Source organism: Pteronotus mesoamericanus, unplaced genomic scaffold (assembly GCF_021234165.1).
Source record: "Pteronotus mesoamericanus isolate MK-2021 breed Mesoamerican mustached bat unplaced genomic scaffold, CSHL_Meso_final scaffold_21, whole genome shotgun sequence".
NCBI lineage: Eukaryota > Metazoa > Chordata > Mammalia > Chiroptera > Mormoopidae > Pteronotus > Pteronotus mesoamericanus.
Genome location: NW_026555310.1, coordinates 14,604,022 through 14,628,669, shown reverse-complemented (window position 1 = coordinate 14,628,669; position 24,648 = coordinate 14,604,022). Strand labels below are relative to the sequence as shown.

The window sequence follows — 24,648 nt, the reverse complement described above, 5'->3', positions numbered from 1 at the left end:
AAGGACTGACCTTGGCGCAGAGACTGGGTAAGTATTCTAGCTCAGCAGGGCTATGTGACCTATTGTTGCTTCTGCTTTTTGGTTTCCTTATCTGAAATATTACTCATTGCTTAGCTCTACGACATAAGTAAGATTCTTATCAAGGGCTCAGTACAGCAGCTTGAGATCCACGTAGGACCTTTGTCCTGTGGGTCTGTGAGGATAAGCAAGTCATCGGGCAGAGTAAACGAAGCTGTAATTATCTCACTACCTACCCTCAAACTCTGTGGCCCGCAGCTGAGTGCGGCTGACGTTCCTAGCACCCCAGGTGTGCGGCTGCAGGTGAGCGCCGCGCCGGTCCTCCCGGCCCATGGGCGAGGGCTGGGCGGTGGGCGGGGCGGGGCGGAGCCGCGGGCGGCGAACCGGCTCCGGGGCCGCGCCCCGGCGCTCCACTAGGCACAGCCAGTCCTTGGCAACCTTCCCCGCCCGGGGAGTAGGCGGCGGCCACTGTGGCGGCGCTAACAGTCGGCGTCCTGCTCTCTCCCAGGCCCGCCCCCGGGGCCGTGCGGCTCGAGAAAGGAGAGTGCGGAGGCAGTCCCGGGCCGGTTGCTGCAGAAGCTGCGTCAGGTGAGTTTGGGAGCCGCGGACACCGGGTGGCAAAGCGCACGGCCGGGGACGGAAGGGACGAGGAAGCCCTTGCCAAGGAGCCGCCGGAGTCACCCGTCTCGAGTCGCGCCCAGCGTGGGCATGCAGGCGACAACCCCGCGGGTCGGGTTGCCCCTAAGGACCCCGCCGAGCGCTCACTCGCGTCCGGCCCAGGGCGGGAGAGAGCGCGGAGCCGCGAGCGAACCCGGCACCGTGAGCAGCAAAGGCAGCTACGACTTCAGGCGGGTGGCGATCCGGCGGAAGTCCAACCCCTCCTACATGCTGACTGGGACCCCCAGGCCCTGGAGTAGGCCCTCGTCGCACCTGCACCTGGGACGGGCCGGAACGGGCACCTTCAGGGTCCAGTCATCCGCGGACGCCCCAGGTAAGTGCTTCGCTAGAGAAGGGGTGAGCGGAGAACTGGCTCAGGTGAGGGGCGCGCGCAGTGCTCTGCAGGTGCGTCCAGTCTCCGGGCTGCAAAGGGAACCAGCCGGGGAGGTTTTCCCAGAGGACTGCGCCTGGCCACCTACCCCCTTACCAATTTTGTCCCTTCCCCCAAAGGACCTTGCTTGGGCAGGAACACGCCTAAGGCTGAGCTTGCCCTGCAGGTTAGTTATTAGAGAATTCCGGAAGTAAAGGCATCACTCTTAAAATAAAGTTTGGTTATAATGCCTGTTTTCTAAATACTGAAGTTTAAGTTTCTTCGCTAAATTCTTGCTTTCGGCAACTCCTCGTGAAGGACTAGTGAGCGGGGGAGGCTGGTGTTCACCCTGGTCCCAGCCCAGCTCCTGAGTGACCTAGGACCAGCCAGCCTGAGTGATCCGGTTTTCCCTTTTGGAAAAAAAAATAAAAATAAAAATAAAAAAAATCCCTTGATTCCCACCCTGACTGTGAGAAGCTGCAAGTCACTTATAAGGAAAAACTTTCCTGATATCAAGAAATGTAATTCTTATTGGTGTTTTGGTATTGACAAATTTGGATGTTAGTAATGCGGTATTTTGAGTTCTGAATTTTCATCAAATCTTAGTATTGGAAGAAGCCTCAAGATGACCTATTCAAGCCCACATCTCCTTAGCTCTTCAAAGGCATTCCTTTCTCCAAAGGCGAATTTGAAACTATGTGGAACAGACTAGAGATACCTTTCTCGATTTGTAAAACTTTTCTTTACACTCCCCTTGCCCCCTTTTTGTGCTCCTATCATGCCTTAACCAGAGATGTCTTGTATATAGACCAGTTATGAGGTCAACCCTTATTTAAGCAGCAGGAATAAAAAAAATACTTTAATTCACTTTCACTCATTTTGTTCTGTTTAGTAAAGCTGTTTTGATGGTTTGAAAGTGATTAGTGTTGGAGGTTTTGAATTTTTCTGTCTAGTCCTTGTCCTGAAGCTGTAATAGTCATAGGGCAGAAAAATATGATGATGACTTACAATTATGATGAATTTAGAGCCACAATAGATAAGCACAGAAATAGTGATATGAGAAAAAATGTAAACAAATAATGGAATTACAGTGATTCAGGTCTCAATTTCCCTATCTGAAAAATGAAAGACACTGTGAAATCTCTTCCAGATTTAGGTGATTCATTCTAAAGTAAAAGATTTTTTTTCTTTGAAAGGGAAAATGCATTGCTTTGTGTTGAAGTTATTTCTGAATAAATTTTTCAGTTGAGCTACCCAATGTCTTAATCAACTTGAAGGGAAATGGAATCCAAGTTTTTTACATACTTTTACTTAAAATCACCTGCTTAGTTTTGTTAGCAGAAGATAAAAGTGCCCTCCTCGAAGATGAAGTGAGTAGAGTTGTGGCAGTCTATAAATCCTTTCTACAAGGCAGGTGTGCTTATAAAAGAGAGTGTACTCTATTTTTATTCAGAAAACATCCAAAACACCTTTTTAAAAGAAAGTGAAATGGAGAACCTAGCAATAACTTTTCTTGGTCTGTTACATTGTCTCACTATTGTTTACAAAAACTCTTAAGTTTTTGTTGCTATATTTTCAGGGTTGAAAAATAATACTGCGACTTCCGGGGTGCAGTTGTTTCTTTTTACCATAATATTGTATAATCTGTGGTATCTGTAGGAGCATGATCTGGTGTTTTGACAGGTAGTCTTACACTATTGAATGACCACACCTCTATTCAGTTTGGTGGGGGTAAGAACACTTGAGAAAGTGCTTCCTTCTTTGAATCAAATCTGCCATCTAGTAAGTCTCACCCAACTATCTCTCATTATATAAAGAGAATCCTCTCCACGTCAAAAAGTAAACGAGGTTCAAATTCCTAAGACGTGTCAATTTATAATACCTAGAAAAGTATTTACATATGAAAATCACAACATCCAGGGGTGTCCAACCTTTTTGGTGTCTCTGAGCCACACTGGAAGAAGAGGAGTTGTTTTGGGCCACACATTAAATACATTGCGACACATAATCACAAGAAAATCTCATAAGGTTTTAAGTAAATTAAAGAATTTGTGTTGGGCCGCATTCACAGCCATCCTGGGCTGCATGCGGGCTGCAGGTGGGACATCACTGATAGACCCATTGCATACTCATCGAATTGTTACGTTCCCTCTTAAAGAAGGAAGAAAAACCGGGAGGTCAAGAACTTAGCGGAGAATTCAGTTTAATGGTGTTGTGTTATATTCTATGATTGTGAAACCTACTATTTTTAGAGTTCTCTGTTTTTTGGTCAAAAGAAGTCTACCAACTGCATCTGCCATATGTAGTTGAATGTGAATCTTCTCATCTACGGGAAAGAGGGAGGTGAGGTAATTAAGACAGGCTTTGGCGTCAAATAACATAAAAGTTCTAGTCCTATTTTCATTACTAGTTGTGGGAACTGGACCAAGACTCTTAACTAACTTCTTAGTTTCCTCATTTGGACAATGGAAATAACAGTATTTTACAAGACTGTTGGGAGGAGTAAGTACAATTATGTAGATAAATGTTTAGTACCAAACAAGCTTGCCGGAGAGTATACTAACAAGGAATCATTATCCATCTCTGTGTCCCAAGGGGTCTGGCACTACCACTGGCACATAAAAGACATTCTGTAAATGTCCACAATAGCTACTATTTACTAAGTGCATTTTGTATACTAAGAACTCTGTTATGTGATACACACATGAATGCATAGGTGTATGAATTTATGTCACAACAATCTTAATAGGTAGGTAGTATAGGACTATGCTAGTTTTGCAGTTGATGAAATTGAGGCACAGAAAGTTTTACTAACTTGCTTGGAATCATATACTGGTATTTGATTATCCAGGATTCAAGTTCAAGTGTACCTGACATCAGAGGCAGTGCTTTCGGCCCCACATCACATAAAGGAATTCAAAAGGATATTATATATAAAATAGGATTGAAATTTTCTTATTTTGTGCTTTTTTTTAGTTTAACTTTTTCTGTGCCTTCTTCTTTTCCTTTTCTATAGTATGAATGTCTTGAAGCTCTTGGGGGTAGAGGAAAATGTATTGAATACTTTTTTTCCTGCTGTTATTCAAGGTAGTGTGTTTTCTTAATTACTCCCTAATTTTATGGGAATGCTGAAGGATTGTGTACTGAAGATGCCTTTTTGTATACACTACTTATTTGCTTCTACCTCCAAAGACTCTTTTAATAGCCAGGCATTTTCCTGACTTGAAGATGTTGTAAGTTTGAGTTCAGGCTTGCTCAGAGAAGACCAGTGTCATTACCTTCATTAATTAATTTAGGCTCGGCATAGGTCTGCAGATTTACTCATCCGTTTGCTTTTATGGAAGGCATATTTTTTTCCTGGGTCACTCTTTTATCAAAGGTATAGCTCCTTCAGAGTGGAACATTGAGGTCTTGTCTCAGGTTCAGTCCTTTCCCATTTCAAAAGCTTCAGGTCAAGTCTCCCTTTCCCTTTCTAGACCCTCTGGTCCCTGGTAGGGACCGGCATTGCCCCCAGGGCTGTGTGGGCTTACAAATTAGTTCCCAGTAGAGTTTAGATTTATAGTCTTCTTTCTCTTATCCTTGGGAACCTTCTTTATCTTCTCATGATCTCGGCAGTACACTTAAAAGTATATTTTTTGTTATTTATTGAGTATCTGGGCACTTCGTGATGGAAGGCTCTTCACATTATTATGACATGCAAGCTTTCCATAAGTAGAATTTTTTTTTTTTTTTTTTTTTTTTTTTACAGATCTCATGATGGCTGGATTACTCGGGTTTTCAACACATACTCCAATATCTTGAGCACTTTTAGAGGATTAATTTCGCCTTTGTTGGGAGGGGGTTGGGATGGAAATTTGGATAATAAGAGTAATTAGTGTTTGTTGAATGCTGGCTCTGAATCAGGACTATATGAGTATTACTTACAATTCTTATTCTTATGACAACCCTGCAAGATAGGTGGTATTATCACCATTTAGACAAGAATTCAGAAACTCTTACCTGTAATGTTGAACAATTAGCCTAGGTTTCAGAGGCAGGATTTGAACCAGGTCTTTCTGGCTTCAGTTCTCACATGATTGTAACACTGGTTTTTAACATGTCTCAGAGCTTTGAAAGGCAAAGTGCAATGCAATAACAATGTTAGGGCTAATACTTATAACATGAATGAATGTATATTTTATTTCAAACAGTGATCTCAACAGGTAATTTATCTAAAAATTTATAGTAAAATGATGATGATATCATATTGTTACTGTTTGTTAGAAGCTGCTTAAAAATGGACTTTGACATGGGAAAGTCCTTTAGAGGAACAAGAACCAGGAAGAATATTTTTTTTAAACTTGGATTTCCTTCCAACAGCAGTTTAAAGAGTAGTCAGTTGTCTTTCAATGAATAGCCATTGATTCGGGGTCTGCCCAAGGTCACTGCCTCTGGACTTCCAGGTTACTTGGATTCAATCCTATGGGTGTTGTACTGAAATTCTTTTTTACATGCACTCTGGAAAGTTGATTGGAAAAGGACTCAAATATGCATTTAATTTTGTGATGTGAACATAGTGAGGTTCACTAGGTTTGGACAGGAGCTCAAGAATCTGTGTTTTCAAAAAGTATATTGGATAATTCTGATGATTTGCTTGGTTTCCAAATGCCATCCTACTAGCTGCTTCCGAATTACTGGAGTGCTAATTAAAAATTCCCAGCCACACCCTAGATATGAGTCAGAATCTCCAGGAGTAGCATTAGAGAAGCTGTATTTTTAACAGGTGCCCCAGATGATTCTGAATGCACCCTGGTTTTTAAATCACTCTGCATTCCCAAACATGGGTAAACTCTACCTTTGGTCCTGAGAATGGGCACCCAGGATTTGCAGGTGCAAGGCCAAGAATGATATAGATCGTGCCTCAGCTAATACATCATCTGGGCCCTCTGTACTTTTTTTTTGGCAAACATTTTACCCATTTCTTGTTGATTCTTAGTTGCATTTTTTATGTCTTTTCTACTTTTCTCTTGTTTCACAACCCCACCCTCTCCCTCTTGAAGTGGACTTTAATTTGTTCTGAGATACTGTTTATATCCAACCGGAGTATTTGATGTGAGTTCAGTTGACCTCCTTTTACTTCCTCCACCCACTCTCTTCCCTTCAAATGAGTTTAAACTTTGATATTCTCTGGAGCTACTGTCCAGCAGCTTTCTTCCTAAAACTACTGGATATACATTCCTTGTTGTTTCTGCTTCTTTATCCTCCTTCCCATTTATTTCTAGGCTGCCTTCTGTTCCCAGCGCTGGATCAGTACCCTATTACTTAATAGCCTGTTTCCAGCCCTTATTCTTAATTTATCCATGGCATTTACTTCTTCTTTAAGCTCTTTTTTGGGTGGGTCTGGCTTACCTGAGATTGTCTGATATTTCTACTTCACTGGATCTCCAAGTTGCTTCCTCTGTCTAGCCCATTTTTCTCCTCTCTTCTATCCAACCTCTATTATTTCCTGCCACCTATATTCTTTAGTGGTCTCATTGACTCTCTGGGCTTCTGTAGGTCATCTGTACTGTTCTGCAATTTTCAAGGGCCTGTTTTAGAAATATAAATGTCAGAAGGGCACCAAATTGCAACTTCTTTTTCTGATGCAAGCAAGCCCTTCCTCCTGACATTTCTTGGAGGTATTACCAATCTTGCTTTTGTTAGGCTTCAAAGGTTATTTTAAATCTGCTCTTCTCTATTATCTACTTGCCATCCAGTCAGTCACCAGTTCTTACTGGTTCACCTTCATTTTCTGAAGGCGACTTAGTCGTATTTCAGTTGAACCTCTCCCCCCAGCAGAGCTGTTAGCCACTCTACATACACATCTGTCCTGCAATTAGTTTCCTTAAATCTGCGCATGGATCGCATGTTTCCCATGGCCAGAAGCCTTCTAAGACTCCCCAACTGCCTGTTATTGATGTCTGTCATGACAGACTCTATATTAAGAATGATCACTCAGTGATTGTTGGTCAAACCTTTACAAGTAACCCCCTCAGCATAGAGATGGACCTTTTGAATTCATACAAATATTTAATCTTATTTGAATGACTAAAGCTGGGCTAGTTGTGCATGGATCACAGTTTAGGAGTTGGGTGTGTTTTGGGGAGTATATTTGGCATCGCCTGCAGAGCATTGTGTAGAATTAGTCATCTGTCCTTGGAGTGCGGTTGACAGTGTGGACATTAGCACCAGCAGGTATTCTCGGGGCCCACAGTCAGTTTTGTGTTATTGACTCACTCATGCAGGAATAGACTGAAGACAAACCCAGCTGTTGGTCCCTTTCACCCTCACACCCACTCACCAGAATTATACTGTCAACTTCACCACCTGCAGCCACTGTTCTAGGGACAGCACTGAGCCAAAGATCCAGCTGGCTGTGCAAGGCTAGGGTGTTCTCTGGGCCCTCTGGTAGGCGAGGCCACATGTTACTAGAAGCCTTAAAAAGTGCAATGCCTTTAGGATAAGGTCATTTGTATTTTTAAATTTATGCTAATGAGTACACTTAAGAGGTGAAAAGTCAGTATGTAGAATCAAATAAATTATAAGATGTCACACCTGAAGAGTACTGAGGGATTATTATAGTTTCAAGTGTAATGTAGTATAAGGTATGGGAAGTTACCAAATTATAGCCAAATTTGGTTAAAAATAATTACTGAAAACTCTCTAGAGAAAAAGAAAATTTTTAAACAAAGTGATCTTCATTTTCTCTGCAGAAAGGTGACTAACATGTAACTTTTTTCCCCCCTAAAATGTGCTACCTTAATGCTATCATACTGGTGACTTAATATGATAATTAGTATTGGGAATCCAAGATGAATAATACAAATGCCTTGACTTTCAGTATTTTCAGCCTATGAGGAGGGCTGTGATATATAATAAATCAGTGTGATTATATATAATGAACCACGTGATGTATAAGGCAGTGTTTGGTGTAAGAGCAATGATCAGAGTGGTTGTAGTTCAAGGGAAGGCATGCTTTGCTGTGCTACATCCCATTTTGGGGAAGACCGTTGCAGCCGACTTGGACCTCCAAGGTCACTGGTAAGTCTCTGTCTGCTGGCTTATGTGTCTGGTTGGAGCAGCATCCTGCTTACACAATCTGAAAATCTGTACTGGGTTAGAAAATGTTCTCCCCCAAATTCCATTCACATCCCTAAACCAATTAATTCTACTAGTGTCTGTGTTCTTTTCAAGTCCCCATATCCGTCACAGTTTGCCTCCTATGATTTTACTAAAGCTAGGGATCCTTCAACCCTTCAATAAGTATTTGAATGCTTACTATGAACAAGACATTGTGTTAGTCCCTAGAAATCAAGGTGAAAAGAAAATACTATGATGACTTAGAGTGTGGGCTGTGGAGTTAGACTGGCCAGGTTTGAATCCTTCTGCATTAATTATCTGATATTGGGTTCCTTTTTACTCAATTTCCTCATCTATAAAGCAGGGATGCAAATATTACCCACATTGTGGGGTTGTTAGAAGAATAAGAAGTTAATATTTTTTTTAAACCTCATTTTTTTTTTTTAATTTATTGATTTGAGAGAGAGACGGGGTATGTGGGGAGAGAAACATCAGTTTGCTGTTCCACTTGTTTATGCATTCATTTGTTGATTTTTGTATGTGCCCTGACCAGGGATTGAACCCTCAACCTTGGTGTATCCCAATGACACTCTACTCAACTTAGCTACCTGACCTGGGCAAAAAAAGTAATATTCCTTAAAGGCTTAGAACAGTGCTTGGGAAGTTTTCAAATAACAAGTTTTCAGGACTTTTGTTAGGATGACACAGGCGCTATCTTCACAGTCTGGATTTCTTTGGGCATTCTGTGTGTACCTCTAATTGAGTGCTGTCTTATTGGATTGTGATTGGTTGTTTACGATTTTACCTTCTGAGTGCAAGGTACACTGCTCAACATGCAAGCTGTCCTAGGCACTTGTATTCCCATCCCTTTTCATTAATGCTTCCTACCTAGCCCTCTCCTCCCCTCAGTCCCTGCCAAAAGTGCTTTTCACCACTGGCCTCTCTCCTCAGTCTTTCCCGTGCTGTCTGAGCCCCACCTACTTTGTTATCAACCTTCCCTAAAGCCTGAGTTGACAACCACCCTCTTCCTTTGTTTCCTTCCCTTTCAATACTGATTCCCTGTTGACTCTAGTGACAACTGATTATTTTCAGTGGTCCACAGAGCTCCTGGTCAGTTCCTGAGGTCAGCCCTCTGTTGGCTTTCCTTAACTATTTGTTTTCTACCCCTATAGAAAAAAAATTCTTCTTCATTCACTCTTGCCAGCCACCTCAATTTCTTTTTCTTTTTAAAGTGGCTTCTTTTATCTTTTTTTTTTTTTAATCCTCACCTGAGGACATTTTTTTCTTTGCTTTTTAGAGAGAAAGGCAGGCAGAGAGGAAGCGAGAGAGGGAAACATTGATGTGAGAGAGAAACATCAATTGATGGCCTCCCCTATGCACCCAGACCAGGGATCAAACCCCCAACGTAGGTATGTGCCCTGACTTGGAATTGAACCTACATCCTTTTGGTTATGGGAGGACACTCCAACAAACTGAGCCACACCAGCCAGGTCCCTCCACCTCAACTTCTTCACCAATGTTCATTCCTGTTTTTCTACTTCGCCTGCCCCGCCAGTCCCTAACTCAAGTCATCATCATTTCCATCGTTCCTCAAGGTCCATTCAAGGACTTGATAAATACTGAGTAAACAGAAGAAGCTCAAAACTAGCTTCGCACATCTTGCTTCAACATAAGAATTTTCTGACAACATTGTCAGTAAATGAAATTGGATTCCTTTAGTGGTCCTGAGTTTCTAATAAATGGGAATACTCAAAGAGAGGCTAAATGACTTGTTGGTTGTGCTGTACAAGAGAGAGAGAACATCAGTTGTAGTAACCCTTTCTGATCAGTAATCCGAGCTTGCAAACTAAATATTCTAAAATCAGTGGTTCTCAGCTTCCCTTCTGTGTCTGTACCATTCGTATGCTCCTATCAGGAATATGCAGCAGTTTTGTGCAGGGACATATTAAGAAAGGCATGGGAATAGAATACTTTGTTCTCTTTGAGAATTCATGAAGTAGATGTCCCTTTTAGTTTGACAGTTTATATTATTCCTGGCATTCTTTTTGATGCTGTGATGTTTTGACTTGATAGGTGTTGGGGTTTGTAGGATCTGGGCTGCTCCTGCACCGAAAGGCCCCCAAATGCTTCCTTATATTGTCAGAGTTTCATTATCTTATAGCTCTATCAGTTGCCATTTATGCTCTCTTCTTTTGTCTTTCATAGCCCTTTTATTTTTATTTTTATTTTTTGCTTATTGTTTTTCACTATTAGGACTTGGCTTTTGAGGACAGAATTCCTCATAAAAGTCCTCTTTCCTTCTTTCTTCTGTCCATCTCTAATGGGTAGGTCTTCAAAAACAATCTGAGAGGCAGCAATTAGAGATGATCAGAAGCAAGATTTTAGCTCTGGGCTCTGAGAGAAAAAGATGAGACTGTGGAACATTTGATACCAGAAATATCACTGTATTGTTTCTTATCTTTTAATGTAATTCATCTAAATCTAAAATGTACCCCTTTTCACACTTCAACATCTCTTACATTGTGATGCTTCTTTCAATTGATGGTGTTTTAAAAATTGTGAGACATTGAAATGTAGATTGGCCTAAATTTTAAAATATAATTGCACAATATTTACTGCCTCTGAATAGTAGTAAAGGTTATGAAATAAGTTCCTGGATTATAAAACTGAAAACATTGACTAACAACTTACCCACTTCTCTATCCAAAACATACTATATGTGGCTATCCCTTCCATATCTCAGGTTACTGCTTCAGCCCTCTTAATTATAATTACAATCATGAGAGTCATAATAATAATAAATAGCTATCATTTATTAAGCCTTTATTTTGTTGGTCAGACACAGACATAAGTGCTTTATGTGCATAAACTCAATGATCACAAATAGAACCCATTATTCACATTATTCAGAATAGGAGCTAGATGCCCAGATAGAATTAAATAATTTGTCCAAGTTCTCATGGCCCGGGGGTGCAAGGATTTAAACCAATGCACTTAACCCCTGTACTTTTATCTCTCATAATTTTATTACTTATTACCAGGTTTTATCATCTCTGAACATAAAGCTACTCATCTCTGAACATACAGGTAAATGGAGAAACACTTTCCTTTTATATTTTTACCCAGAGTAGTAAATACAAGAGCAACTTTATAATCTACTGTAGGAAGGAAAAATAAACATTTTCAAGGAGGAAGAGAAATATTTTTAGAAAAGATTCTGGAAATGGAAACAAGAATAGCTTCCTGAGCTTTACTGTGCAACCAAATTTCTTGGGAACACCTACTTCAAGCCCTCTGCTGCTTTCTTTCTAGGAACTTGTTTGACTACATTATATCATATCTCATTAGCTAGGTGATAGTTGCCTACTAAACTTTGAAGTTAGGTAAGTAGTATTAATTTTCAAAAATCCTGTTAATTTTAGATGTTCTATAAAAATAGGCAAAACTATATTTCTCCTTTTTTACCCTATAAAAAAGAACGATAATGCATGACCATATAGTAGAATGTGTCTGCATATACACACATACATGTATATATGTATATATAATACTAAATATTAATAGGATCTTGTATATGTTGAAAAACCATGTTAGTATTTCTAACTAAGAGAATTAGCCATAGCTTTTTTTTTACTCTTAACATCTTAGAGTAATAAAAAATTGGGTTTGAATAATTATATTCAAAGATGCTGTCCACTGTGCAAGAACGAGGGAACTGACTGGGGTGCTAATTAGGGCCCCTCTACAGTCCTTTTATAGAAAGTGGTAAACTCAGGCCACTGGTTATGAAAACAGTGAAAAGAAGGGAAGAAGAGGTTTCAGGAGGAAGCAAGGAGGGAACTGCCAATGATGGCAATCTTTGTTCTGAAGCCAGTGTGGTGCCAGTTTAAGCTCATTTTCATTGAGAATTAATGTCTATTTCCAAGTCTAGGAACTGAATGACCAACTTGGATGTTTTTGTTAACCTGGGAGATTTGCTTTAACCACATGCTGGGCCTTAGGAAGGTAAAAAAAATAAAATAAAAGGACTGGAAAATTAAATGATATTCACATAACCCCCACTTTGAGTGGACAGCTGTCATAATGTTATGAAAGTGATGAGCTGGCAGGGTTGGGTGAGGTGTTTCTATTACCTATGGCCTTGACGGTGACTCATTTCTGTAAACTTAAGGAAAATTCTATTGGCAATGGCATGTATCACTGAAGCACTAAAAGCCCTTCTTTCAAAATATTCATTCCCTCGGATCTTTTGTTAGTTGTCCATTTCTGGCCAAGGCTCCTGGGTCTCACTACAATTTATACTTTTCATCTGCAAGAGGATTTTTATTTTTGTTGCTTGTTTTGGGTCTCAAAGCCAGTTCCTTACAATGAGCTCCTACAAATATTATAATGACTCATTCAGAAAATAGGCTTTGTTATGGACTTTTGGAAAAGTTTAGTAGTTTATATTTGCTTATTTTCTTTTGTCCAAAAATATCCCCTTAAGAATAGATTAAGAAAATAATTTCCCTTTATTAATTTTTTTCTTCTAATATTTTCTCTTTGTTCACGTGTCAAGTGATACCACTTTTTATTGTAGACCTGAAAGGCTTGTCTAATAGGAAATTTCAGTCACTTGAAACCTTACTTTCAGCCCTGGCTGGTGTGGCTCAGTGGATTGAGTGCTGGCCTGCAAACCAAAGGGTCACCAGTTCGATTCCCAGTCAGGTCACATGCCTGGGTTGTGGACCGGTCCCCAGCGGGGGACACGTGAGAGTCAACCATACATTGATGTTTCTCTCCCTCTCTTATCTCTCTCCCTTCCCCCTCTCTAAAAATAAATAAAATCTTTTTTTTAAAAAAAGAGAAACCTTACTTTCAGTGTTTAAAAACTATTGAGCTCATCCAGTTTATGTCTTTATTTAAGTGTACCTTCTCACTGAAGCCTTTTCCTGACTACCTTATTTCACACTGGAAGCTCCACTCCTATACTCCGTACCCTGTTTTATTTCTTACTACAACACTTACCACTCTCTAACTCTGTATTTTTTTTTCTTATTTTCTGTCCCCCACCCCAGTACACACACTAAACCCCATGAGAGCGGGGGCTTTGTCTGCTGCATTCTCTCTTTCAACGGAAGGGCACAGTCAGCATTCCCAGTGTACAGACTGCCAAGCTTAGGACTTAGGACTTTAGGCAGCTGATCTCTGGGACAGGGAAGAAGGTGACTGGGGTGCAGGTGAGGGTGGCAGATACAAGTGAGCATTGCACAGACCTTAAAAGTAGGGTGGCAGGGCTGGGCCAACAGCAACTGGGACACGTGGGCTGCTGCCTTGACAAGAACAGGTGGAGGCAGAGCGTGGGATCAAACTTATTTAAGAAAAGAGAACAACGGAGTTGGCAGGAGGCCTTCAGTTCACCAAGTTGAGGGTTGTATATGCAGAGAATCTTTCATCATCATCTCTTGTAGTACTTTGTTGAGTCACTTTAATATGTTCCACATGAAGGTGGACCTTTCTGTTAGCTAGCATCAGGAGAGCCGGGACTATGCCCGTCTTGTTCCACACTATTTCTCCAATACCTGGAAGAGTTCCCGGCTCATATTAGGTGTTTGTGAAATTCTGATTGAGTGAGCAAATGAAATTCTATGTTGACTGCTACATTTTCTAAGTGTATATTTTATGAAGGTCCAATTCCTAATTTAAATACACTTAGCTTAACCAGTGGTTCTCAGCCTGGGCAATTTTGACTCTCAAGGAATATTTGGCAATTATCTGGAGCTAATGATCGGTAGGGAGGAGAGATGTGGGTGCTGCTAAACATCCTGCAATGCAAGAGACAGCCCTGCAACGAAAAATTATCCATCCCAAAGTGTCAGTAGTGCCAACTTGAGAAACTCTACACAAACCAAACATCTCGTTGATGGTTATCTTAACCATCATAATTAGTGTTAAAGAAAATTCTTTGTTTACCAACTGTTTTCATTTCTATAGAACTTTAAGACCCTTTATAAAATTTTATTATTCATTTTTTTGGTGGGGGAAGGAGGGAGAAAGAGAGGGAGAGGGACATTGGTGTGAGAGAAACATCAATTGATCAATTAGTTGCCTCTCATATGCCCCCAGCTGAGGACCTGGCCCACAACCTAGGCATGTGCCCTGGCAGGAATTGAACCTGTGACCTTTCATTTCACAGGCCAGCATTCAATCCACTGAGCCACACCAGTCAGGGCTATCTGTTTCTTTTCATTTCACAAGAACAGAGATGGGCCAATAGAAATCAAAGGAGAAAAAAAAGCCTGATTGTAATTTAATGGCCAGGATGCCATTTCTATTATGTTACATTATATCCGTCATCTGGCACATGAAATTATAGTTGCAAAATATTTCCATTGAAATATCTAAGAAATTATACACTATCTTGTCTACAGTGCTGAGTATTAAACATTTTTAAAATTACTTTTATTGATTTTAGAGAGGGGAGAGAGAGAGAAAGGAAGGGAGAAAGAGAGAAAGAGAAACATGAATTTGTTGTTCCACTTATTTCTGCATTCATTGGTTAATTCTCGTATGTGCTCTGACCAGGGATAGAGCCTGCAACCTTGGTGTATAGGGATGATGCTCTATCAAACTGAGCTACCTGGCCAGGGCATTTAAACATATTTTTTGACAAGGATAAAATTGTAATTATTCATTACTGAAATGTTGGGTGGCATCATAATTTTTTTCTATTTCTCATGCCAAAATGTTAGACAATTCCTGTAATATCTAAAAGCGACATACTCTTGTAGATACTTCTCTCCAGAGCCACTCTTGTTCCTCTCCTCATCTGTGGCTTTTTACCTGCTTTGAGCAATGGAAAAGTTAAAAGCAACATTAAAGAATTTATTGAGTGAAGGCTAACATGAGTAAAGTACAGTTTCCAACGTTATTTTAAGAGCAGATACTTTTTTCTTTTTCAACTTGGGTTGAAGTCCTAACAGTTACTATTGTCATCCCAAACCTGACCTATGTAAGTGTAGTGTTATTAGATATTAAATATTTCCAAGTCATTTCTATAAAGCAAATGAGGATTTAATGTTTTCCAAGATGATAAGAAATGTCTCAAGGATCATTACTGCATAGTCATACCTGCATCATTGGAGAGCAATAATATTCTGAAAAAAAAATTCCACAAAAGAGCATATATGTGATATGCAGGATGATACAGTGAAATGATGTGCAATAGTAGGATTGTGTGTCCAGAAAAGATATTTCACTTTTGCTGAAAATGGAAAGACCCTGGTGAAATGAAAAACAGCTAAAAGAGTAAAAAGATATTTCATTTTCTCCAAAAATGAAAGGACACTGGTCACATGTAAAACATCCAAAAGGCTAATGGGAAATTCATACATGTTCATGTAAGTTCACTTTGCCATGGATGGACCTAGAGGGTATTATGCTAAGTGAAATAAGTCAGAGAGAAAGACAAACACCATATGATTTCACTTGTGTATGGAATCTAAATAACAATGTAAACAAACAAGCAAAAGAGAAACAGACTCCTAGATACAAAGAACAGAACTGATGGTTGCCAAAGGGGAGGGCTGTTGGAGAAGTGGGTGAAAAGGTTGAAGGAATTGAGAAGTACAGATTGGTAGTTATAAAATAGTCATGAAGATGGAAAGTACAGCACAGGGAATACAGTCAATAATATTGTAAGAACTATGTGTGGTGCCTGGTGGGTACTGGAAATATCAGGGGGATTACTTTGGAAAATATATGATTGTTTAAACACTATTTTACACACCTAAAATTAATAAAATAATTTTTTTAAAGTTCACTTTGCACGCTGGCTGGGTGATTCAGTTGATTGGAGTGTTGTCCCATACACCAAAATGTTGCAGGTTCAATCCCTGGTCAGGATGCCTATGGGAGGCAACCGATTGATGTTTCTCTCCCCCCCAGCTCCCCTCCCCCACTATCTCTCTCTCTCCCTCTCTTTCTAAAAATCAATAAACACATTCTCTAGTAAGGATTTTTTAAACAGTTCACTTTGCAAGACTTCAGGAACAAATGCAAACATCTGGCAATGTGAAATCTGCTGGTTCTATTCAAATCAATACCACAGTTATCTGTCTAAAAGTTTTGCTTTGTTAGTTTTATCAGATATCTTCAAAAGGCCCCAGGCCAATTCCAATTACCAATTAAAATACACACAAACATTATATATATGAAATCTGTGGATAGTATTACTGAGTACTGAATATGTAAATGTACTAAGCTTTAAATGCATTACTTAATTTAATCCTTCACAATCTTATGAAATAAATACTTTCATTATCCTGATTTTGTAAAGAAACCACCTTAGGGAGGTTATGCAACTCTCCCAAAGTTATAAAGTAATAGAGGCAGGATTTGCACCCAGGCCAGACTGATTACTGAGTCAGACCTCTTAACTGGTTTTACCACACTTTCAAGAAATAAACCTACTCCTCGCAGAACAAAAATTTTCTTTAATTCACTATTTGATTTTTAAAAGTCTTATTTAATACTCTATTACTTATATTCAGTACACAGAAAAAATTTGTTCAAAACACCATATGGTGCTTCATCACATTGTGTAGATTTTTGATTTAGAATAAATCTGAACCTTGTTCACAAGTTAATCATGTTCTAAATGTCAGTGATCTTCAGATGTTTCAAGTAGTTCCCATTTTCCTAGCATAAAGCACTGAGAAGGCAATTAAGTTAATTATACCCATAAAGAAACCAGTTTGGGCCCAGGTGCACAAAAATACTAATTTACTTGAACGGAATGACCTTCCTGAAGAAGACAATGTGATTAAAGATTTGAAAAGGCCAGGCTATTACGAAGTAGCTAAGAAATGAATTTAGCCTAAGAATTAAAATTATTTTTATGTGCATGAAATTTACCAGGAAGGGGGGCAAACTATTTTAAGGATTCCAGCTATGAAGTTATTTGTATTCAAATTCTTACTGCTCACCTGAGCCTCAATTTTAAGTTACAGGATAACCAGCTTTTCTGTGGCAAGGAAGAACTAACACAAGTTCACAGAGTCAGAACAAATTTCCAAGGTTTTAAGGTTCTCCATTTAAAAAATATAGATAGAAAGTTTTAGAATGTAATATTAACGAAAAGAGCTGGAAAGGGATGGAGTGTGTGAGGAACCACAGAAAACCAAGGGAAAAGGCTCAGCTTGTTATGTAGGTCAGGTTAAATGTATTATCCCATAGCTAACCGCTTTGCTTTACCAAAGATTTTTATGTTTCCCTTGCACTCCACCCTGACAGAGATTTTCAGAGATGTAACTTTGTCTCAAAAAAAAATTGTTTTAAGTGATGTGAATAACTTCCCTAGCTATAATGAAAGGACACTTTGTTACATAAACAGAGTTAAAAGCAAATTGAATCATCTCTCAAAAGTACCAAGGAAATTTATTTAAAGAAATCCTCTTTTAGAAAAAAAAAAAAGATGGACCCATGAAAAAACTAAAGGCGGTCTCTGTATTAGCTCTAGGATGCTTAGCAGCACCCTAACCGATCCTTCCTAGATATCAGTAGCTCTAGACATTGTCAAATATTCCTTGAGAGTCAAAATAGAGTGCTCTCTGCCCTGTGTGAGAGCTCATGTTTCTAGCAGAACTCCATTCTCATTCCTTCATTCCTTGGGTGTGTGCACATGGCTTCCTGGTTTTGGTTAATAGCTTGTTAGTCTAAGTCGATTTTTTTTAGGTAAATATTTCTAATAATAGGCGATTACATGCACTTGAAACTGTTGCTTTTTTGGCAAGATAAATGTATAAATCACCCAGTCATATCTTCAATTTTGTTGTTCCTGTCTACCGCTATTTGCAAAAATAAAACTTCCGGATCAGTTCTTGGAGAAATTACATGAGGTGATCCAGATTTATGAGCAGTTGGCAAGTAGCCATCTGGTTTTCTGGTAGGTTTTATGATAAGTAAATTCCCCTGTCCCTCCCTAGTTAAGTAGAGTTCATTGAACAATTAGTTCTGGGCTCACTTCATTCCTGTCTCCACCTGTTTTTCAAGCAAAAGCTTTATCTTCAGAGCTCGGTCCTTGTTTGTAAATTGTCACATTCCTCAAAGTGTTTGCTTATTATTATGACAGAAAGGTTTGTGAAAAATAGATTATCAGGTCAATAAAATCTTAGACTAGGAAAACATAGTACTGGTAGTCATCAAAAAGCCAAGTGAAAATTAGCGATACTGCTTTCAGGTTCAGTTTTTTTGTATTGGATTGTGATAACAGTTTTGAAAAAGAAACAGTATTTGAAAGGGCTTAACACCAAACTAAAGTAATAAATTGTGTTTAAAAAATATTGACAGGCTGATTTAAAAAAACAGCTTTATTGAGATATGCCATATTTTGCCATATATAATGTGCACCCATGGTTTTGGCTCAAACTTTCAGGGGAAAAAAGTCTTTCATTTTAATTTTTAAATTCAATTATTTATTTATTTATTTATTTATATTTAGAAACAAAACCGATGATCATATTCCAGGGTGTTATTTTTGCATATGGATATCGTTACTGCTTTCTAGAGTTATACTTTTAATGCATAAGCATAAATAAAAGAATTAAAAAAAACATTTACATAGATACAGAATTAGTACTACCCATGTATAATGAACATCCTTATTTTTCCCTCAAAAATTTGTGCAAAAAGTGAGCATTATACATGGCAAAATATGGTTGTTCAGATACCATGAGTTACCATATGAAGTGGACAGGCTGATTTCTGAGGTGGAAAAACTTCGGATTGTTTCTTTAAAAAAGTTTTTTTTATTTATTGACTTTAGAGAGAGAAAGAGAGAGACATCCATTTGTTGTTCAACATATTTATTCCTTCCTTGGCTGATTCTTGTGTGTGCCCTGACCGGGGATCAACCCACAACCTTGGACTATTGGAGTGACATTGTAACCGGCTGAGCTGCCCGGCGAGGGCTGCACTGTTTCTGTGCAGTTCTGTAGAGCTCCGAATTAGGCAGAGACTTTTGACAGAGGAATTTTCTCTCTTCAGAAGTGCATTGTTTTAGCAGAGTAAGACCTGAGGTGACGATCAAACAACTGGTAGCAGTTCTACCAAATTCAGCAGCAAGTTTGTAGCAACTTTTAAGATACTCTGTCCTAAATTTGTAACCATTTAAATGCTTTCTCCCAAATCGTATAACACCCATTTGAAATAGTGCTGGATAATATAAATCTGGTCGACCTACTGGAGTATCTTTCACAAAAGCTTGTTAGCAAACTGAGATAGAAGAGAAGGATCATTGGTAAGTAGGCTCCTATGCAAATCTAGCATTTACCAGTTGTAGACTTTTGTCTGTGTTTGTAAATTGACCTTGAAAAAGTATGAGACTAATGAAGTATGAGAATGGTTCAAAGGTCCTTCAAAAGATAGGAAAGCCTGCACTTTCCATACTTAGATTTGTTACAGAAAAGAAATTGGTGTCTTTAGTGAAATCTGTTCAGTCCTTACAAGGAAAAAAAACCCTTTAAAAGCATATACAATATTTCATAGTATAGCTCTTTAAAAGTAAGTTTTTACATGCTTAATATTAGTAAAAGCCTATATAAAGATTTTTTTCATTTTATTTTGCTATTTCTGTGGTGTAAAATAGGAATTTAGGAAATTTGACTTTGGCTTTTGTAATTCTTACCCTTTGACCACTGCTTAGAAATGATTAGGTTGCAGACTGGGTTTGCCTGAGTACAATGGCTTTTTATATGGGTAGGACTGAAGGAAACAACTCATGATAGGATTATTGAATAAAATCTGTTGTTTCTGGACTCATAGACACAGAGAACAGACTGATGGTTGACAGAGGGGAGAGGCATTGGGGGACGGGGTGAAAGAGGTGAAGGGGTTCAGAAATACAAATTGGCAATTACAAAATAGTCCCAGGGATGTCAAGTACAGCATGGGGGACATAGTCAATAATATTGTTATTACTCTGTATGGTGCCAGGCTTCTGGGGCGGGGGACACACTTCGTAAGTTATATAAATGTCTAATCACTATGCTATACTCTGCAACTAATATAATATTGGATGTCAACTGTAATGAGAAAAAATATGTTGTTTCTCTGGGTGCTGAAAATGGCAATTAGAAAATATATTTGTTACATTTCATCAATAGGTCAATGTGTTGGTCATGTGGGACTGAACTGACATACCTCATGTAAGCAATGATTTTGAAAATGAGCCATAAGTTGACACTGGGAATTAGGCTATATACTATGAGTTGTGAATGAGATACATATTATTTCCAAGAGTCTAAAATTTCTTGGTTCAACACAGATTCAAATAGCTCTTGTAAGGACCTCTTGCCTGTGGAACTTCCAGATTTTCTAGAGAAGCCTAAAGACTGTAATTTAATGTAAAATGCCTCATAGTTGCAACTAATGGTTGCTTTGTTTTGTGGACCAAGCAAACCGTGCCTACAGGCTGTTTGTTCACGTGCACTCTGGCCTAGGCAGTGTGAGGCATGCTTCCACCCTCAGTGGAGAGAAATCAATATCTGTTACAGTGCTACTGCACAGGGGACCTGGCCCTGAGTGGGTCTGCCTAGGGCCATCTGGTAGTGTGTGGGTTCTTGACTTCCTGCAGGAAAGATTTCACCACACAAGTCCAGTGACTCTGAGGATACATTTATTACAGCTGGAGGCAGTGTAACAAGGAAGGGCTTAGTATCGAAGAAGCAACAGGAGAGCCTAGGCGGGGCTGCCTTAGCTGACTGGGAAGTCAGAGAAAAGAGGGCCTTGGGGACAGGCTCAGGAGTTAGCCCAGGACAAACTGCCACTGCCCATTGTTCCCCCTGGTTGCAAGTCTCATGAGAGACCCTTAGAGGTTAGGAGGTACATTGTCTTTGGGGGAAGAAATGGGGGGGAGGGAAAGCACACACAGTGGGTTCTTTGTCTTGAGGCTTTCATCTCTCTCTTAGAGGCAGGGGTCTTAAGGAAGGTCTCAGAGGAGGGATTTAGGGAAATATGCATCCATTTTCCAGGTGTGCTCTTTCAGGGTTGTGATCTCTGCTGACTGGTCTGCTCCAGGGCAGGGAGTCATTAGTCACTGGAGCTGGCCCTGTCATCGCCCACCTGGTTTTGCTGCCTTTCTAGGCCTGGAGCTGAAATACAGCTGAGGACTAGATAATATCTCCAGGGAGGCGACCTTCTGGATCTGGCTGTAAATTTCTCAGCCAGTTTGTTCAGCTGTCAGTCTCCGTCTCCCCATTCTTCTTGCCATTTTCCTAGCTTTTTACCATCCTGCCTCAATACAAGCTCGAAAGCGATCATTCCCGAGTGTGCAGGGTGCCAAAGACTTTCCAGGGGGCAGTGAGGAAGAGTCCACAGAAGAAGGGGCACTGATTGGGGCCCTGAAGGTGGGATTTAGAGGTGGGTCAGCGACCGATGGTTATCCTGCTCAGAGAAAGAAGTACAGGCCGATGATTGTGAGTAGCAATTCCGTGTTCTACCAGCCTTGGTCTGTGGAGAGATTCCAAGAAAAGTATAAAGCAAAGGCCTTCCCATAATCTATGTGAGCCCCTTCATACCTCCAAACCTCCCCACATGAATTGTGCACTGTAGATTAAAAGAGGATATGAAAATTTGAAAATAAGAAAAATCAACTTTAAGTCCCTTTGCCCAGGTTATTGGTTCATAACAACTCTTGCATACATTGAAATTGCTGCTTTCCTATAAATAGTCCCCCCAATTTTTTTCATCTGGGAAAGTCACTGGGATGAGAATAAAATCCTCATACATCTTTCAAGTGAATAAGGTATTGGCTCAATACAGGAAGAACTTGGTCTCTTAAATTTTGGTTTTCATTCACTAGACTTCCATATTTTAGAATCACCTTTTATATCTCTCAATGAATAGTTCCTGGGTGTGGTTGAATGGTTCCCATAAAAGATATTAAAGTTATTCTTTCACCTCCCCAGGGTTAAAGTTCATTGCTTTTTCCTTACTTAAGCATTAGGTTTGTGATTTGAGATGACACCTTTATGGTATTGGCACTGTTGTGGTATATATTCAGTGAGATTATCTATTGGAGATAAGCAAGATCATCTGACATAACTAAGAATTAAATATGTAGGTAAAAAGCTTAACATTTTAGTCCTGAGTTGTCCACTAACTTGCTCAGAGATATAAGGCAAATCACTTACCTTGAATGATGTGCTTTGTTTTTCATCTGTTAAATAGAAAATGTAACCTGGTTAAATACTTGATAGGGCAAAGTTTGGAACACACGAGCCAAGATGCTGTCCCTTCCACTCGTCCACTCTGTCCAATTGGTTCACCCTGGAAGGAGAGTGTGGTGCTTTGTGCCTGGCAGACACTCAGATATTTGTTGGTAGAAATCACTGTAGAAGAGAAATTTACTTATGTTTTTCCTGTGGTGTTAGGAACAGCAGAAGATATATATATATTTTAGAGTTTGTTTTTATGAGAGTGTGTGTTAAAAAAGACACAAAAACAACCAACAACAGAACACTCTTTAAGAGGGAAAGAACACAGCTACAAGACAGTGACCTGTTCAGCAAATTTGGAAGTGAATGCCTGCCTGATCTGTCCCCATATCTTCAGGTAACCTTGGCCCCTTCATGCCCTCAGTTGCTTATTCTGTTTGGTTAATTAATTCATTCAGAACTCATTTATTGAGTGCCTGCTAGGTGCCAAGCTCTGATTTAGGTACGATGGTGGCTAAGATGACTGCAGGTTCATGCCATCAAGGAGGTCATCATCAGAAGAGATGGATGGAAGCCGACCATCGTGCTTGCTATATGATGTTAAGAGGTAGTATGATGGAGGTGTGTGGAAGATATAGTGGGAATACAAGTAAGGCAGCCCATCATTCTGAGCAGAGCAGAGCCGTATGGGCTCAAGATGTAAACAAAGGGTGCTTGAAATATGAATGTGCATTGAATAAGGGGAAGGGAAAGGAAGTAAATGAACGGAGCAGAATGGAAGGGAAGGGAAGGGTAGGGTGCTGGGCATATGGGAGCAGCCTGGTCACGTCCTATAGGCTGAATTATAGGAGATGTGTGGGAGAGATGCAAGAGAAAACTGGGAACAGCCAAAGCCATAGGGCATCTCCTGAGGCAGGGTACTTCTAAAGCAGGGTTTGAAATGAATACCTTCTGTATTAAATAAAGCTTTCTTCCAATAAATATACTAAGCATCATATTTGTATTCTTTCAGGGATCATTTCTATAGTTTGTTACATATTTGAATGCAATTTAATCTTTATAATAATATTCTTGGGAGGGAAGCTGAGAAACTGAAGTAGAGAAATCAAAGTCAGGTAATTGTGTAGGTTAATTACACTGGTTATAAGTTCTCCATCTTTTTAATGAAAAAAATATCAAGTGTACAAAAAATTTGCAAATACAGTACATAGAATTTTTTTCCCTGCTTGAGTTGATAGGAAGTTGACTACCTGGTTCTGAATATTTAGTGCTTTTTAAACACATATATATATATTTAGTGAGATATATTATGTGTCAAAGCATGATTTATTTGGGAGACATCTCCACAGCTGTACTGTCCCATGCAGAGCCCCAACCCATGCATCTCCAGGTCCCGCATGGCTCTGTGCATCCCCGCATTCTGCATGCTGAGTGGACAAGCCAAGGGTAGTAAGGCCACCATTAACAGCTGATCCATGAACAGTCACTTTCACAGGAGTACAATGCTGACAGGTGTGTTCTATGAGTGTAGAACACTGTGTCCCCAACCTACCCACAGGTCAGCACTGCAGACATCATGGGTGGACACCTGGGGACACGGACTCTTTCTAGAGGACTGACAAGGGCAGTGACAGTGCGAGGGCAGCCCAGGCATATTTGTCTGTGAGGCTGTCATGAGCATATGTTCGTGATACAGTCTTTCCTATAAGTCAGCCGGGCAACTGCTCAGCGAGCTGCCTGCTGAGCAGCCCGGCACCACGGAGTAGACAAGAGTCACACACGGTAACTGTGTTGTTCACTCAGCTTTTATTGAATGCAGGTTCACTCAAAATAGAACATCAACATACATTAATATCCTACTCACACTCTAAGAATCTAAGAGAATTATATCACAGACACACAGCAATCAATGGGGCATAACGAACCTGAGTTCCAGAGTCTCAGTCTCTAGGTCTGGGAGACAGCACCGTGGGCAAGGGAGCTGTCAGTGTCTTGCAAGGAAGGGTCCCTGGAGCCAGGTGGGCAGCAGAGCAGATGAAATCCTCAGTCCAGCAGGGCAGAGCCTCCAGCAGCCAATGCCAAGTGTGACATGGAGCAGCGCTCTGGTGTGAGGAGCTCGGCTGTCTCAGCAGTGGTCCGGAACCTGCCCCAGTTATACCTTGAAAGCGGTGTACTCCACCCTTCTGGGTATTTTTTATAAATGTCTGGGCACCCCTGATGCCAAGTGTGGAATTTGCCCAGGAGCCTATGAGTGGTACATGGCTGTTCTGCTTGACACCCCGGCTGGCAAGTATGGAATTTCCCAAGGAG

At 40.0% G+C, this 24,648-nt stretch overlaps 1 protein-coding gene across 1 annotated transcript in view; it reads left to right on the top strand.

Annotated features, from left to right (window-relative positions):
* The first annotated feature begins 606 nt into the window (after positions 1-606).
* The window catches only part of FGD4 (FYVE, RhoGEF and PH domain containing 4), a 207,713-nt gene continuing 183,671 nt past the window's right edge, over positions 607-24,648 (top strand). Inside the window, exon 1 of the mRNA XM_054591270.1 lies at positions 607-1,009. Within this exon, the coding sequence (XP_054447245.1) occupies positions 727-1,009 (283 nt within the window). The 5' untranslated portion in view covers positions 607-726. The remainder of the gene's footprint in view (positions 1,010-24,648) is intronic.